The following is an 18,174-nucleotide window of genomic DNA, read 5'->3' as shown; positions in this document are numbered from 1 at the left end:
TATGCCCACGCGAGTCCTAAGGTGAGTGGCCAATACCACTTACAACGAGAAAATTGACGCCGATAATTCCGTCGTTGGTGAAATCGTCATCACACTTACTGTTGTCGCTGACAATGCGTTGTGCCAAAGCACGTACAGCACTCCAGCTTTGTAGCAAATTTGATAAGTAAAATTTTTATTGCATGAAAGCGCCAGGGGTTTCTGAACAACTGCCTACAGAAAAGGCGCTAATCAATTAACAATCAAAGGGACGCTTTGGCCCAACAGTACTGCATTTCTTTGTCGTTCTTGCCGTCGAAATCAACTCAGCTTCAATGGGGCGTTAGGACATCAGTGGAAAATATGGCACGCCCTATCAACACCGCAAGCACTTTTCACTATCCGGTGCTGCTGGCGATGAAAGCGCAATGTAAGAACGCCCGGTATGCTCCTATGTATTTGAGAGAGCGCTTTTGAATTACGTTGGTGTGGATTTCGAAGAAAATGGTCGATTCGCGAGTACCGCGTGTAATACCTTTATCGGTACAATGTAACTTCTCCTCTTAGAGGTCATTGTTTCGTGCGGGCACATCCACTAGAAACGTATACACGCATTTTGTAATTTTTCTTTTCGTAAATAAACTCAAACACACAGGAATTCGGCACTATGGGTGGTGTGACGCATGTACGATAACGTAGGGTGCGTCAGCGTAACATATGCAGCATGGAAGCAAAAAGTCAGGAGTGTAACGGATATAACAGGAACAGAGGACCCTAGAAAGCTCGCCGAGTGGTAGAGAACACACTCGTCGCAAACTCCCAACAGCTTACTTAAAAACTCGTGACGGTCTTTTATATCAGGCAAAGAGTTCACTGCATAAGCTAAGTAACAGCAGCAGCATAATGAACTTTAACCATCTTTCTGAGCATTGACAGTTTAGCCACCAGACTAGCGAGTAGTGGCTGGCCCAATCGGCGATCGGCCGTGCCCAGGTGCGATATAGGGTAAACAACACAAACAGCTAGAAGTCTGTAGCGCAGTTGTTTCGTGGCATGCACAGTGAACCCTTTGGGTGAGCAAAGAGCTTCAAAATAAACTGTTTCAAGTTAGTGACAAGTGTGTCCTGTACTTTGTTTCGTCCATCGTCTGTCTATGCTTCTAGCGGGTCGTCAAAAAAGACCAAACTGAGACCTTAGTGCATTTCGCAGTTTTTTTTTTTACCAAATTGGGCTTGCTACAATACACAATGCAATAAAAGACTCATCTTGCTCGGCCGCGTACAAAATGCACAAATTTTGGTGTTCTACGTGCCAAAACCACAACCCGATTACGAGTCACGCCGCGCCGGGAGACAACGGAATAATTTTCACCACATGAGGGTTCGTTCATCTAAATCATCTAAGCAACATATTTGGATGCAAACGTGCATCTACATCTAAGTACACGAGCGTTTTCGCTATTTCGCTCCTATCGAAATGCGGCCGCCGCACCAGGGCTCGAACCCGCGAACTCGGTGGCACAAATCCATAGTCACCGGGCTACCGCGAGCGGGTTATAGTACAACAAAAAAAAATAGAATATTGTGTTTACTTCTAAAGGCTTCTTCGCGAAGCTTAAGTTTGAATAAAGGTACCCGATTTCGATCTTCGGCGACAATTCAAAACCAGACTTAGGCAAACAAATCGAGTCATTCACCCTTTCTTGTCCTGGAGAATTTCCAGAGACTGCAGGCCAGAGTCCACTCCCTCATTTTGAGCAAAGCAAACTTCTACGTGCTGCACACAGAGAAAGCATGATCACACAGAGCAATCCGCACGGCACTAGGAGGGTTAAAATTAAAATTCAGGCGTGGTTATTCAACTGCATTTCATAGGTTTTCTTGTTGCACTAAAGCGATAACTTATGTTGAGACTCTTTCATTCATATCAGGAGACCGCATTGCCTGAAGGTATTAGAGAAAGAGGAATTATTAGTTTGAAAGATTGTGTCCTCTACAGGGAAGTGCAGGCCATGATTGACACGCTGACGAAAGAGTACAATGAAAAGCGGTATTAGAAAAATTCGGAGAAAGCACATGGTTAATAAGGCAAGTGTCTGAATCGATTGTAGCTCCTTGCACTGTTAGTTCTTGCAAACATGCCAGTTATTACACAAACATGCAAACGAACACACGACATAGGACAGGAAATGGTCTTCAAGATGCATCAACTTGCAATCACGTTCACTTCAGGCACAATGCATCATTGGAAGCAGAAGTTAAACAGATGCTTCTTATTCTGCTCAGTGCAAAACATTAGTACAAATACCATAATATTCAGCAAAGAATAAAACAAGCAAGGCTGTCGTACTCACCGGTAGAAAGGTTCTAAAGCAACATAGGACAGATCAAGTATGTGATTCCAGTTCAAGAGCAGCAGAGTACCTTCTCAATATTTCCTTGAATGTAGCAAAGAAAAAAGAATGTTACCTAAATAATGTTCGAAAAATATTCAAGATTGGGGGAGACAACCACCCTTTACCTCCTGCTTCCAAAGCTGCTTCACCCCTGTCAATCAAAGGTGAGAAGGAGAAATGTGCTGTGAAAGTCTTCGTGCATTCCAAAATGAGAACCAAACATGAACCAAATAAGACCAGCAACATGCACAGAGTTTAGTGACGTGTGCCACCACCATCACAATCTTTATTGACTTCAACAAGCGTGCCCAGTACCCTGAAGAAATTAGGGCGGAACCTAGGCACAACATTTAAAAACTTGCATTCTACACATATGTCATCATGCACGAATTGGTTACAGACTGGAGGTTTCTAAAATAAAGACTTGATGCTGTTAGCGATGCTCTAATGATGAGATTCAGTACCTTAACAGATGCATAAAAATATTTATATAAAATCACATTCAAAAGCTTATTTTATGCAAATAATGCCTTATGAGAAAGCACTGTCACTTTATGCAGCAAACATCCTATTCTACCTTAAATATGGCCACACAATACAAACAATACAGAAGAACAAATAAAAAATAAAAGCACTATAGAATGTATATCTAAGAACCTAAAGTGCAAGGCAACGAATGAAAAACTAAACATTCACTAGAAAATATCAATCTCTTCATGCATGAATGTCAGCACAACACATAATTTAGCATGCACAATACATTGCATTACTAACACGCCTGTACCAAGCAACATTAGGCGCTATTGCACATGCTTAGCTACAAAGCCACGTCGAAATGTTCAATCTGAAAGCTCGATCTCCCCACCTATTTGATTTGTAAAGAGTAGGTGGCTCCAATACACAAGAAAACTTAACAGTTCTTTCTGGATATGGTAAATATACTCAGTGGCTGATACGACTATTACTGCACATATCTTTAGACAAAGAAGGGGGACATTTAGCAGCAAATATTGTGACAGAATAAAGGATCCAAGACTGCCATTTTACGTGTGTTTTTACTAAGAACGAAGTAGAGAACATAAAATGTAGGTTTCTTGTAACATAATTATAGGGAAAAACATCGCTTGGGAAACAATGTGAAATGGCATTTCACAATACCTCACTTATCCTGCAGTTCAACCTGCCCTTGCAAAACAATGGGTGCCACTAATTTGAAGCAACTGAAAATCACCCTGTTTGGGCTACTGCTTGGGTGATAATACTCAAGCAAAGAAGTGAAAGCTAGCCTGTGATAATGCTGCCGTTCTTAAATAAAGCAAGAACACATGTCGAAGACATTGCACCAGTGATTTTTTCCCTACCACTATGGTTCTGTAATCGCAAAGTTAAGGCTCTCATTTTACTGTCATGGCAGCATGAAAAAGACTAAAATGCCACTTATTAGAGGGCCCCAAAAAGAAGTTTGTAAACATTCTTTTTCTGGAAAACAGTGTTTGCATTAGCAGTATTGGTGTTACACTGTCCAGTAGACAGCGTTCTTAAGTGGGACATACAGTTCTTCCATTCCCATGCAATGTTTGTGGTCTTGCCAATGCATGCACGAATTCATGAGAGTATTTTTCTTTTCAAGCATTGCCAGCCATCTGGACATCAGACACAAAACCACAATGTTCGAAAACGTTGCACACTTCACCATTGAACACTTTGTACCTTCGTGTCATACATACACACACAAGTGACTTAGTAATAACCAGTTGAGAGCAAACTTGGTGGTAAAAATCTGGTAAGCTATTTGTACAGAACCCAGGGTAACAAAGATCAAAAGGCAACAAACATAGATTACAAAGCCAGTCGCGCCTAGTGAGAACGAAGCACCTTGGGAGCTGCCTTTTTGGAAGGATAGAGGCGTGCTTCAGCATCGTAAGCCAGGGAATCTTGAACTGCAGAGGGCTCTGGGGCAACAGCTTGGACAGGCCTGACTTGCCGGGCAACCAGCTTGCGAAGACTCGCCTGCTTGTTCTCGCACATCAGCTTAACGTCGTCCACCCTTTTTAAAACCTGGAAGGTTTGCATTAAGTGAAAGGCAATAGAATTTGGTTTTAAAAAGATGTAGAAATAAAGTCAGCACTACGTATTGTTTAGTTGCTGGCTTGAGTGTCAGTCATGCAAAATGATAAGAATAAAACCGATAGCATCGTTCTCTTATCAATAGGACCTTTGATTGTTGCCTCAAACCTCTCAGCACTGCACTTGAAAGCCACCACACAACCAGTATTATAGCATGGAAAGCTGCTGGCACAAGAAGCAGTACTAGGTCCTAATTACTAATGTCAGTGTGAACTGATCCGTTTAACACTATCTTAACTAGCTCACAAAGCAGATAAAATATTGTGCATAAACCAAGGAAGTTTAATAAGCCTGCACCCTGAAATGATTTAGTTCATTGGTATGATTATGAATTCATTATCTCTTAACAATGTTTTATTAATGGCTGTCTGACACTAGTAAAACTGAAACGCAACAGCCGTGTGCAAGCTTACATGCTGTTTAGGAGCATGAGCAATGCTGCATAGGGAGTGTACAGACCTGCTGCAGGAGTGGCTTCGATTCACTGTTGATGAAGTCCTTGAAGAAGCGGTGAAACTCGCGTGGATCGCCCAGCTTGAACTCACTAGAGCTGTTGAGGAATGTGTCCAAGTCTTGAAGAGCTGCGCGAGCAAACTCTGGTGACGAGCAGCGCTCAATATCCAATGTAGCCAGAAGCTCCACACCTTGACTGCACCATTTATTTGCCTGCAAGTAAGGTCGGAGTTGTTAGGTACCGGCAGCGTGTGTGCGGAGTTCTGAAGCACGTTTCTGAATTTGTTTCTTTATGCTAAGTCCGGTCTAAACATTTCTCAACGTGGCTTGCACAAATTCACTGGATTCTTAGAAAGCTTTCATTGAATTGCATATTCCATTCAGGCTCACAGATTTTTAGAACAAAAGTTTATTCCCGCAGTGCACAGCCCGATGTCTAATTGCAGAACCTCCGTATTTTCCCACCAATAAAAAACAAGTATGTAGCTCGTGCCACTTAATTTATTACCCTGTCTTACATGTCTCTAGTCACTAAATGTGGCCTCTTGCACGTCTAAATTGTTTCACTTCCACAGAAAAAAAGTTGATCTGGGAGCAACTGAATTTTTACTGTGTAAGTACTGTAATCAGTGTGAAAGAAAAGTGACATCGCACGTACTGCAGGTCTAATGTGACAGTATTACACAGGTCAAAGCTTCGATATAGCCGTCCTACCCATGTTAGTAGTTTGGCTCGATTCCAAAGGCAGCCAAAGTCAGTGTACTTAAAAGCGTGGGTGGGTCTATACCGGACACCAAGGCAAGTCACACGCGTCCTCGGAAAGGTTTCATTGTGATAGCGTTATACAAATTCAGCCTTGGCGTTTGGCAATGTAGTGACATACCTCCTATGCGGAGGAACTGACAGAACGGACAAGGAGGAACAACAGAGTGATGAGACGAAGGGAGGCACGTAAGAAGACGTGCGGCAGTGATTTCGTGAGCGTGCGGCGCAAGCTGTATTCATATAGCGCTGTACCACCGCACTTCGAACTGTGAAGGTGGTTGCAATAAAGCGATAGATGATGTTCGGACAGGTAAATGGCACACCTGTTTCGTTTATAAGCCATAGGCATGGTCAGAGTGTGTTGAGTTATAGATAGCGATAGCTGTGGTGCATATATATCATGTTAAGGACAAACAAAAAATTTTAGCACTGTTTGATTTCTGAACCAAACTAGGTAACACCAGAAGCGGCATAAGGCTGAGTGCCATACGAAAATCGAAAGTAGTGGAAAATAATAGGTTTGCAATTATATGGCATTGAAATGCGTATTCTTCGTGGAAGAGGAGTACATTTCGGCAATTCTCGACAACAGGCGCGCAGCAAAGTTTGGAGACAAATGCGGACAGGTACCGTCATACCAGACGGCGGAGAACAGCCACACAGTGCTACCAACCACCACAGCATCTAAAGCTTCAGACGCCATACAGTTCTCGCGCGAGAACACGTGCTTCTCAAAGAGCTTAGTTGGCATTCGGTGAGGAACGCGCCCCGCAACTCGGGTGCGCGAAAGCAAGTGACGTTTTGTGGATGAAGTCTGAGTACGTAAATCGGGAAAGAGTGAAAGAAAGGTAGTCACCCTAAGACGGGAAAAATAGCCAAAGAAACTGCTTCCGTTTATTAAAGGGATTACATGCTTGACGACACATATTGGCGGTGAGGATATTTAGGTCGTGTTTGTTGTTTAGTTGCTTGATTCTGTAGAAAACAGAGCCGGTGGTTGGCGCATCTGTAATGGCAGGATATATGACTATACGTATGCGCTGACTCTATACATGTGTGCTGTACTGTGTTGAGCCATGTCGGGCGATGACTTAGTTTCCGTAATACGGATGTCTGCGGACGACCTCGAGAAAAGCTGCTTCTGCTGTAAAACCAATTAGACACGTCGTAGCGTGGATGACCGAGCGAGGTAGCATATATACTGGCGTATGCTGCCTCAATATACGTAAATCCAAGGCAATGGCAAGTTCGTGTCGGCTCAAAAGATAGCGATTTCTCTGCAACGAAAAAGTGGCGCCACCACTCACCGCGCAGCATGCGCTTCCCTATTTTCTTTTTCCGTAGCGGCGACTGATGGCGGCACCGTTCTGTTGAAGTTGCATCGCGAGCTGAATGTGTGTAACCATTAGCTGGGCTCCCATCCGTGTACACTGAGAACCAATCGCGAAAGATACCGTCGAGATAATGTCTGAACTTTGCTACCGAGATGAGATAAAGCACAGCCAAAGTCTACAGTACAACGCCATTACCTTTCCGTGAAGGGCGCGAACGGGTTTCTTCACTATCAGTGGCCCGTAGGGGCCACTGATGGTGGCACCGTTCTGTTGCAGTTACATCGCGAGCTGAATGTGTAGCCATTAGCTTCGTCCCCATCCGTCTACAATGAGAACCAGTCGCAAAAGATACACTCCAAGATAATCTACAGTGCAGTGGCATTGCCTATCCGTGAAGGGCGCAAACGGGTTTGAAACGGCTACCCGTCCGGCCCGAAGCGGGCGAGGTGCCGTCTTGTCAGACGATGACGTAATTTCCGTTGCATACAGAAGTCCACGGCAAATCTTCAGAGAAAAAGCTTCTGCCGTATAAGTGGTCATTGTGCTGCTGTGTTTCGGTTGGCCATAAAGAAGAGATGACAGCCTCGTACACAGCAATAAGATATCAGAATGTCATAACTCACAGATGACAGTGAGGTCGAAGAAGTCCTGGGGACGTTGATAGTAGGATACCATAATAATAGGCTCTCTCAACGCTATCGCATTACAGCCGCACCAGGTAAACATGAGCTGCTCTTAGATCTTTAGTCGATATGTAAACGGTGAAGCCCGTTGAGGTTAAATAACTAATGCAAATTATAGCGCAAACAGTTTACTCGTCACAGTGGGCAAGACAATATATGGTGTCATAAATTTTCGCTATGGTACTCACGAGTGCAGAAACTCGCACCAAAACGTACCTTGTCTATGCGTTCCTGAAGGTCTCGGTAGCGTTGCAATACGTCCATACGCTGCCGAAGCTTCTCTTGGAAGTCTGCGCACATGCGCTCCAGCTCGACACACTTGGGCTCGATTGAATCGACGGCGTAGTGGCCAGCCATGATGAGCTCGCGGCCAGTCTGCCTCAACTGCTCTGCTTTCTCAAGGTCCTCCTGCACCCCACAGGTTACGAGTAACTATCAGTGCTTAAAGACGCACCCAGTTGTACAATCGGCTTGGTCCGGACTAAGTTATTCGTTTTGATGCTTGTATGTCTTGTGTTTATAGCAGTCAAAACTATCAGAAGCTTTCTATAAGGGTGCATTTTATAACCCAATTGCAGTGTTGTGCAAGGAACAGCTGTCTTTCTCGGAGGTAACCTGCCTATTACACAGTTGTGTGCTTCACAGCAAATGTGCACCCTGCCTACCATCGCTGCAAAGTCTCACCTTCCGAATTCACGATCAGTAGACGTCGCGCCAATAGCCTGCATTCTCCTTCCCTAACGATGCGCTTTTTTTTTACATTGCAGATGGCCTTATAGGCGGCTCACACGGGTATTTATAATCAGAATTGATACCATTAACATACGAGTCACCCCCACTCATTTTGTCGTAACAGCCACGTTGTATTTATGGTCAAAGTAGAGTAAATCCAACCAATGTAAGCTGGGTTACACTGTCATCACCCTCAGGGTACCATCGATTTGCAGTCACTTGAAGAGTAAGTATCTGCTTAGTTTACACAATCTAAAGAAACTACCGCAAGTGTCCGCCGACCAATCTTGTGCTGCTTATCATGCACAGTACTCTGCAAAACGATTGCTGTGTCAATGAGAACATTTTCTCCCTGTCGAACATTGTAGTGAGAAGATGATGCCCTCATCCAAAAGCCCCCTCTCTCTCTCTCTCTTTAAGATCTGGCTATAGATAATATAACTGGAGCTAGTAGGTATACAACGCTTTCTTGTAGGCAGCTTAACAGTACGAAACCCGAAGAAATTCTGCGACAGAGGCACGTTGACGAAGCATCATGGTTAGACGTGGTGTCTCGTAGTGTACCAAAGAACAGCCAAGGAGGTGTAACAAGTTATCTGTCTTACCCTGTTACCTTCCTGTCCTTTGCTACGCCACGAAGCAGCGCGTCTAGTCATCAAACCCCTCAGTTGCCCGCAAAGACGCGCAATAGGAATGTGTCGAACCTCGGCGAGCGCTCGGAACTCGTCCATCTCGTGCAGCAGTGAGTCGACCTGGGCGACCGAGTCGCCGACGGCCTCCATGTCGGCCAGCTCCCGCGCGTTGGCCGCCATGTTGGTCTGCAGCTCGCGGAACTCCTGCTCAAACTTGCGCAGCTCGAGGCACTCGTTCAGGCGTTTCTGGTGCGCGCTCCAGAAGGCGTCGAAGCCGTGCTCGGCGCTGTGCAGCTGCTGCAGCAGCCGCTCGACGGCGCACACGTTGACGAGCCTCTGGGTGGTCGCAGACGAGGACCCCGGCGCGCCGAGCGCCCGGTCGGCGGGTGCCGGCGATGGCGGTCGCACGCAGCGCAGCAGCTGATGGCCGTGCTGCGACGCGTTCAGCAGGTCCTCCTTCAGCTCCTGGTACTGGCCTCCCTGGGCGCGCAGAAGCTCCACCGTGGAGCCCACGTCATTGGGCAGTTCGGTGTCGCGGAGCCGCTGCGTCGCCTCACGCACACACTCGGTCACCTCCTTCAGGCTGCCGGTGAACATCTCCACCGCCTGCAAAGGAAATTTCGCAATTTACTTCTCGTGCGTTAGGTCGAGCGGGGTTTAATGCGAAGCAGTCTTTGCCTCATTTCAGGCGCTTCGCGGTAGGTTGGCCAGTAGGCAGCTGCTTTCCGTCTCGCGGCACTTCAGACTTGTATAATAAGAAGTGCGTCACCGGCAGTAGAATGGAACCTCTGCCTTTGAGCACAACAGCCCAATGCTTTGATCACTACAGGCCACGATCGCACTTATACTACTTTCGCGACGAAACCGACTAGCTCTTTGAGATAGCGGGCGCGTGTGTGACGTGCCAGCTTCGCGTGCTCTTTCCTCGTGACAGCACCCGCTTTGAGACGCTGTGTTAGACTGCACCATCTCCGGGAATGAGCCACATTCCCCCAGTACTTCCCTCGCAGCGGCTAACGCTAGGTAGAAACTGTACAACGCTGTACGACGTTTATGATGGTCCCAGGTTGAACAAGTTTAACGTTTCATCGCAGGAGTGCGCGCAAATGTCATCGTCATTTTCACATACACCACGCAACATGGCCACACGATTGTGTAACATAGGTGCTTACACTCTTTCAGTAGTCTATAGAGCCCAAAAATAGGCATGTCGCACGCACGCGTTAAATGGCCCGAGTTGAAATAATGCTGCTGTTTTCGCATGATTGGCGACACCGTCATCATGGTGCTGTCGTCCCACACATGCTTGCTTCAGACACATTGTTGTTCGCCTTACAAAAACAAGTTGATCCAGCTGCCAACGCTTTGTGAAAATCCCAAACGATGCTGAGTATCAGACTGCCTTGGATAACCTCAGTTCGCAGAATGCGCGGGATCTGCTGCATATTTAAAATAAATATTGAAATATAGAAAGGAGGTGCTGGTGCCCACATGCGGCGCCGTGCCAACTCCTTGTCCCTAAGGTCCAAGATAAAACGTATCCACAGAGCTATACCTGTCTCTTGAAGTGTTCTGCACATATACTCCAATACAATATACGTAACCCTGATACGTACTCTTGTACGCTCTCTCTTTCCTCCCCATCTTTCATCCCCCGAACCCGCTCCCATGTGTAGGGTAGCAAACCGGTTAAGCTAAACTGGTTAACCTCCGTGCCTTTCCTTCTCCACATTTTCCTTCCTTCCTTGTACATATAGCCTAACCTCCCGGGACCCGAATATAGCTATTAGATATAATCGTTTTTCAAGTTGGTTTTATTGTCTTCTGGTACGCTAGGAACGCGAAAGGCATTTAGATACCACTGTTAGATGAAAAGAGCTGCATCTCCATGTAGATGGAAAAAGTAACCGTTTCCTAATGTTTACTATGGTAAAAAGTGCATTTCATCCCAAAACGCAGAGGTGAAGACAGAACTACGTGTACTACATTTTTATGTTGCCGCAGCATCCTGAATGTTGAATTGTACTTGTGGAACTGTACAGTTACACATGCACCGGGCTTTATATCTAGGATGAATATTTTGACTAATCGCTCCCGAGTTACTTTTGACAAATATTGTAGGCAAGCAACATAATGTACAAGGCATCTCAGGAGGATATACGTTTAACAATGTACATATATAACACACATATTCCGCACAAGCTACAAGCATATATACAGCATCTGTCTATAAGACTTCTGCACAGTCTAAACGACACAACATTACAAAGAAACTCAAAACAACGGCGCTACCATAAAGCGCAGAATGACAGTAGGAATAAAAATTTTATGAGTGACTCCGAGCCCGCCACGCTGCCGATTATACGTGAGCATATATCGGCTACGGCATGCAAGCACAGGGTGCACTTCCTCTTGCAAAAGTGCGCCGCATATTGAAGGACGAATTATCACGTCTACAAAGATAAACAATGTCATGATCGTATCCAAAGAAGGCGTGAAGAAATCTAGCCCACACATAAAAGAACAGCAAGGTATCAGAGTACGTCGTAGTTCGAAACCTCCTACGGAGTACAAAACGCCCATCCTCGGATCTCTGTGAAGCCGCTACTGCGTAAGGCGCATAGTTCGCTATGGCTGCCTGTGCTATAATTGACATTAACAGCGTGCCTATAATGAAACACCCACCGTAATGCGAGCCCCGATTTTTTTTTTTTTTAACTGCTCAGAGCTCGGTACAGACGCAAAGCGGCTCTGCATGTAAGGCTCATATTCGATTCGTCCTGCACTTTTCGAACTAGTTCATTCCGGTTTCATGTCAATTCCTGGTTCGCGTAAAACCGGCACAGCACCTCCTGCGCGAGCGCTGCATCACACCTCTCGTGCGAGTACAGGGAATGCTGTCGTCAACCTGTTCTGTACGACGCGCCTGCACGATAAGAAGCCAATGGCGACGCGCAGATGCCGCCGCGTTGCACTGGTGAAACGAATATCGATGTGCAACACCCGCTGAATTATTTCGAAAAGCGCAAGCGAATCGAACGGACCTTTGGCTACGATTAATTTAGTATTCCCGCAAGGAAACTTTCCTTTCCAAAAAAAAAAAGGGGGGGGGGGAAGCAGTTTCGTCTCTTTCCGGACTTTCTTAGTGGCGCGGATGCACGTAAAATACGGCGACTTTTGCAAGCACCTGCAAGCGCCGTGATGAGCCGCACGGATCGTTCCCTACGTGCAGAAGACAAATCTTGTAGGGCGTCCGACCTACGATTTGTTAAGTCTTGTTCACTGGCGCGAGAGCTTATCAGATCTAAAGTCCTGGCACTCTTTCGTTTCGCGCAGTCAACTTCCACCGCTTTTACATAAGTAATGTAACCAGCATCAAACACGTTGAAAGATAGCTGTCAGATGCAGCTACACTCACTTCGTGTCTTTGCAAGGCTATTGGCGTGTAGCCATGACCATCATTTTCCAATTACGCTCGCTGGTACAGGGGCACGAAAACTGCGTCATCTGTTTCAACTACGCGTGTTTCGTCCAACACATGGAGTGTTATACGCTTCATCAGCAATTCATATACGCTGAACATTTGTCATTTAGCAAATGAAGACAAACTGTATTGCTGCCGACGCGTGCATCTCAACGTCTCACTTGTTCATATTACCAACATGCTAGGGACGTTCTCTTGTGGCCAGACTGAATGCGATCGTAGTCGACGGGATGGCAGCTGCGTAGTGTATTTTGTATTGACGTGTTTCAAGGAATGCACACAAAAAGAATGTTACTTCGCTAAGAAATTTGTACATAACAGTTGTCCCGCACACTGTTAAGCTCTCCTGCTGGTGCTGCATTTCCCTGGCAGCAAACAAAAAACACTATACGGTGTGTCATTCATGCTGCAAGGTCTTTCAGAACCACATGCTGTGTATAAAGTATAAAACTTGGAAGTATTCAGCAATTATTCACCTAGCACATTATTATCGTCGCTACTTCAAACATTTGGAGAACCTCAACCACAGAGTGGCCCATACTTTAAACAAAAATGAGTTTTCTGCCGTTTATGGCCCTGCGTTTAAGCGGAGCGCGAAGTCGCCTCTCTCTCAAAAGCTCTCTTTTCTACGGAAACCCTCTCCTCGCTCTTTTCTAGACGCTTTATTTCGTAATATAGCACATTACGATACGCGGTTGCTATTGGCCAATGGCAGACATCAATCAAGAAAGGTGTTTGCATCGGTGCGCTTCTTCCTGCTGTTACTGCGTATATTTATCGACGACGTTTAATAAACAGACTGAAATGAGCAACAAGCAGCTTTCGAATTTCCGTAAGAATTACGTACTTCCGAAAGAAGCCGACTACATCGTCTGCTCACGCTCGGCCACGGCTGCGCGCGCGTAGGAATTAAACTTTCGACAGCCTGCTTATCGATGTCGTAGCCGTCGGGTCTCGCTACTTTCGACTAGTTTCGAGCATTCAACTATAGCCTCGAACCACGCGAAACTTTAGGTCAGGATCACACGCACGCTTGTCGGCGTGCGCCCACTCCAGGCCTCTCCTGATTAGACGCCTTGGCGGACTTCTCTTCATAGTGAGTCATTGACAGCGCTTCAAAATGCGCAAGTTGGATGTGGCTACAATCCGTCGGTCAAGCATGGCGCAGAACAAATCCGGTCCGCACCACGTTGCGCAGACGCATTGGAGCATATGGGCGCTCTCGTGCACCCAAGCCCTGTCGCGCACAATGCAATCGCTGCGCGTAAGGGCTACAGTTGCGTGCAGCTGCGGTCTCCTATACGTAGTGCAGATACTGCAGCCGCTGCGGGCTGCCGCGACGCTTCCGCTGGCTGAGCGCACTGCCGCTCGCTAAGGACAGCCGCGTTTGGCCATGTTTGGTTCATCGCAAAAAAAAAAAAAAAAAACAGTGGCTCGGTACTTTCAAAATCGGAAGTAGTCGCGTCTACGTGAACATCCAAAATCAAATTTGAACTTGCCAATAACATCCGCTTCTTCTGAACGCATTAAAATACTTTTTGAGGCAAAGTATTTCTGAAATAGCCTATTTTAAATTCAAAATACATTTCTCGACGTTCGACTTCGATAAAGGACAGGTTCAGGGCCCCCTTGAACGTGGTAGGTGTTTTTTTACCGGCGGTTACCCTTTGCACGCGCAATATTTATTATTCTGACCTGTTGCATTGCGCCCACATCTGACAGAAACAGCTGTCGCGCACTTAGACTGATTAAGTTCTGATTTTTTCTTTGAACAAGAAAGAAACGCTCTGGCACTCACGAGTAACAATGACAAAAAAAAAAACAAAGAAGCACGCACCATTCGTTGCTCCATCCACCGCTCGTGGTCGTAGGGTATCAGTCCACCGAGATCTTCCGTCAACTGGCCTGGATCAATGTACTCGTGCAGTTCTTCTAAGTTATTGCACATCACTAACTGCAAGAGAAATTTAAAAAAAAAAAGCGAGATACATTCGACTCACGAGCACTGTAAGCCAAGTTGATAAATTCGCGTTATTTTTTTTATTCCCGACGTCTGCTAATAATCACACATTTATACACCTTCGACAGATCGCCACACTGGAACAACATAACGCAATCGTCGAAAGGAGTTAAAACAGATACATTATGCCTCTAAAATGACGGCTCCTCTGCCGTTTTCTGTCAGAAAAAGCCTAACCATCCAGTATGCGCTTTCCGTCCCCGTCGACATACGGTGACACCAGTACATCCTTCAACTCGTCATCTTTAACGGACGAGTCGTATGCAGCTGAAGGTTATCTATGTGAAGTAATCTACGCAGAACGTTTAAAACTACGGCATTAAAAAATACGTTCACTATACGTTGGCGTCGACACAAATCAATTTCGTGCGCGAGCGTTACTGTTGTCTTAATACCTCTAACTACATTTATTATACAGATTGAATGCTGAATACTTCAGTACTGTCTGTATAGACTTATGCTCCGAAATAACGCCATTTGTTAATCCGCCAGTGCTTTCGTTGTTTGTTTGTATGAGGTCACATGCACATATGCAAGTACTATTGGCGCAAAAGATTAGCGGGGCGCGACTTTCGCGATATAAGAGTTAAACTTACAGTGAATTTTGATGCTCGGCCTGAAGAAAAAAATGGAACACCGTTATGGCCTAGAGCGAACCGCAGCTCGTACGACAATCTTGTCTGGATATATGTTTAGACACGCGCCACGCACGAACTTCAGGGCGGCACCGCTAGACGGCGCAGCGTGTCCAGACAAATGCTCGAGAGAGGAGCCCGCATACACGTCTCATACACTCACGCTTAAGCGGTGGCACCACGGTGTGTCGCTACATTAATCCAATGCTAATCGCATTCACATTGATATCAATCGTGAGACGGGTTCTGCCGGAATTATTCTCATACCCTTTTAACCACGTACACCAGATTTCAATAACGACCCCCCTCACAATTTCTTTAACGTCAATTACCAGGCCGATCCCCCCCCCCCCCAGCGGGTATGCGTCACCATGTCCGAGGATGACAGCAACAGTCCAGCGAGCAATGCTGTACGATTCCCTCTATAACTTGCCTTATACTTTGCTTAAATGTTCCCTCCTCTCCTGCGTTTAACCGCCGGCTTCTTGGACAGTACTGGTAGTGGGTATGTGCCATGGTGTAGGGAGCAAGCAAGCAAGCAAGCAAGCAAGCAACGTTGTCCTTATTCGGGCGAAGCTCGAACAGCAAGCAGCTTTCGTGGTTGCATGTGTTGCATGGGAAGGCCGGCAGCCGCTGTGGACGGTGAGTTCATCTGTCTGAACTACACAGGCTTCCAGCAGCGCGTAGCATACAGGTTATATATATATATTGCAGACAAAAAGAGCGTGTAGAACGTCACATAATTTTGACGAAACGCAGAGCGATATATATACCTTGTGATCCATTCGCACCTAGTCAGATATCGTGTCTTTACTTCCTTTCATAATTATCTTGGAAGCAATAACGTGAATATTCATCCCACATGAAAATCGTGTTCACATGGAACCGTATGTGAGTGGCTTACCATTTCCGTGAGCTTTTGAAAAAACATAGTACGATATTTATACAAACTGTTCCGTCAACACGGACAAAAAAAGCTGCAAGTTGACATGAAAATCCAGGATGCGAAACGAATACACCCGCCTAGTGAACACAGGGTTGACAACCATCCTTACACTAGCGAGACAGCCCCGACTTTTGATAGGAAGTCTAGAGTCCCGGCCTGATCCAGTTGGGATGGCCAAATGTCCCTGCATTTATTTTATATTGTTTCTAGTGAACAGTGATAAATAAACCAGATTTCCTTTTTAAAATGCCTGACAGCTCAGTTGCGGATTATTCTCTTGTTTTCTGCTGTACTGCCACAAACATAAAGGTGGTGGCATGGTTCTAGATCTGTTGTCGGTCGTACCTCTACCTGAATCGGCAGCTGTGTTTTAACCAGGCAACTATGACAACTTTCTTGTAAATGGCGGCTAAGACTTAAAAAAAAAAAAAGAAACTCTGCAACATTAGTGCACATACAGAGTGGCGGTTCCTGGCACTGAAAAGGTCAGTAGTCGTGATTTGTAAAGTGACAGGTTCGAGCTTAAAGGCGCCCTGGCATAAATATTTTTCCCTTTTTAGTTATTCTTTATCCTTGCTGTGAAGCATATCTGTGCACTAAATAACCACAAAAATTTCAACGCAAATGATCTAACATTATCTGCAATTAGGCGCAGAATGCATCATGTTATGTCAATGTCGCGAGGTTGCTGCTGTTTGATGTTAGCCGCCCTCCCGGCCACCACTGCCGAAATAACGAAAACATGTTCTCGCAAGCATTCGCTAATAATCGCTCAAATATACCTATGTAAACTGAGAAATCTTAAAAACAAAACATCCCGAGTTCCAAATTCATTGTGCGTCCCTTGACGATGAACCCCATGCGCTCAGAGTCATCACATATCTCGCGTCTCTTCAAAAGTCTTCAGTTTTATTTGCAGCGTAAAGGCTGAAATAGAAAAAAATAAAAAAAAGAAAGGTGACCACGGCGAAGCGGTACGGCCAGATTTCGACTTTTCTCGCGATTATTGCGTTTGCTCGTGACACGCACTTTGGACACATTCGAAGCGAATGGAATACGCCGCACTTCTCACCTACCATCTCACTTCTCACGCCTCACTTACCCGCACCATGCAGTATGTCGCCCCACTGTTCCTCATGTACTGCTGTAAAGTTTACGATCAGAGGCAGCCGAAGTACGAATAGAAAGAAAGCTAAATCAAAGTACTCCACACGTGTGATCACTTCACAACTGCGTGTGATGCGTAATAGCTGCGCTACCTCTCTGTCACAATGCTGTAGTGTGGAAAAACTCGTTTAAAAATTCGAACCACTCAAGTTGCAAGAACGCCGGTCAATACGGAAATCAACGAGTGTTCTCGCGCCAGCTTTTAACTTGCTGCAATTTATTTCTGACAAGACGTGTTTTTGTGCGAGTTTTTTCATTGTGTAGAACAAGTTAAAGTAGTCCGCGTGTTTTTCTTATTATTATTATTATTGAGCTCTTAATTTATTTCATGTGTTTACGCCGGTGATATCTTATCGTCGTATACAACTAAGGCTTTTCGGCTCGCGGAACGACGCAGTCTCTCACCTGAGTTTGTTTAACTTGTCAAAATGGGCCTGCTGCTTTCGCTTTCCTCCAGAACTATCGAGCGCCCTGCGAAACAGAGGGAGCACGAGGCGAACCACGAAGGGTCCACCGCGATGCTACGCGCGCCCCAATCGGACCTGGTCGCTGCGTCTCTTCTGACAGTGCTGGTCACTGCCGCGCTGTTCGATGTCGCCCACTCCAGTCGCACGGAGGCGCTGCGACAGCGCGGCAGGAAGCCAGCATCGCCCCAAGTCTGCACCAGCGCAGCCTGCAGCAGGCTGGCCGCACTCATCTCGCAAGCCGCGAACGCTAGCGCCCAGCCGTGCGTAGACTTCCACGAGTACGTGTGCGGCGGTTGGAGTCACCGGGCTCGGTCGCTCACAGTGGCCGAGCACGCGCGCGAGGCTTTCATCGCGA

General features: G+C 46.0%; 1 protein-coding gene across 2 annotated transcripts in view; it reads right to left on the bottom strand.

Moving 5' to 3' along the window:
- LOC142572452 (guanine nucleotide exchange factor DBS-like) overlaps window positions 1–18,174 on the bottom strand; it is a 131,526-nt gene that overhangs the window by 44,382 nt on the left and 68,970 nt on the right. For both annotated transcript variants that reach the window (XM_075681579.1, XM_075681578.1), the window contains exons 6-11: window positions 14,422–14,538; window positions 9,173–9,706; window positions 7,953–8,144; window positions 4,961–5,167; window positions 4,250–4,432; window positions 1,676–1,755 (exon numbers count right to left, since the gene is read on the bottom strand). In XM_075681579.1, the coding sequence (XP_075537694.1) occupies window positions 1,676–1,755; window positions 4,250–4,432; window positions 4,961–5,167; window positions 7,953–8,144; window positions 9,173–9,706; window positions 14,422–14,538 (1,313 nt within the window). The remainder of the gene's footprint in view (window positions 1–1,675; window positions 1,756–4,249; window positions 4,433–4,960; window positions 5,168–7,952; window positions 8,145–9,172; window positions 9,707–14,421; window positions 14,539–18,174) is intronic.

Source organism: Dermacentor variabilis, chromosome 2, assembly GCF_050947875.1.
Source record: "Dermacentor variabilis isolate Ectoservices chromosome 2, ASM5094787v1, whole genome shotgun sequence".
In the NCBI taxonomy this organism is placed as follows: domain Eukaryota; kingdom Metazoa; phylum Arthropoda; class Arachnida; order Ixodida; family Ixodidae; genus Dermacentor; species Dermacentor variabilis.
The sequence above is the reverse complement of the archived record's forward strand: the minus strand, read 5'-3'. Positions and strand labels throughout refer to the sequence as shown.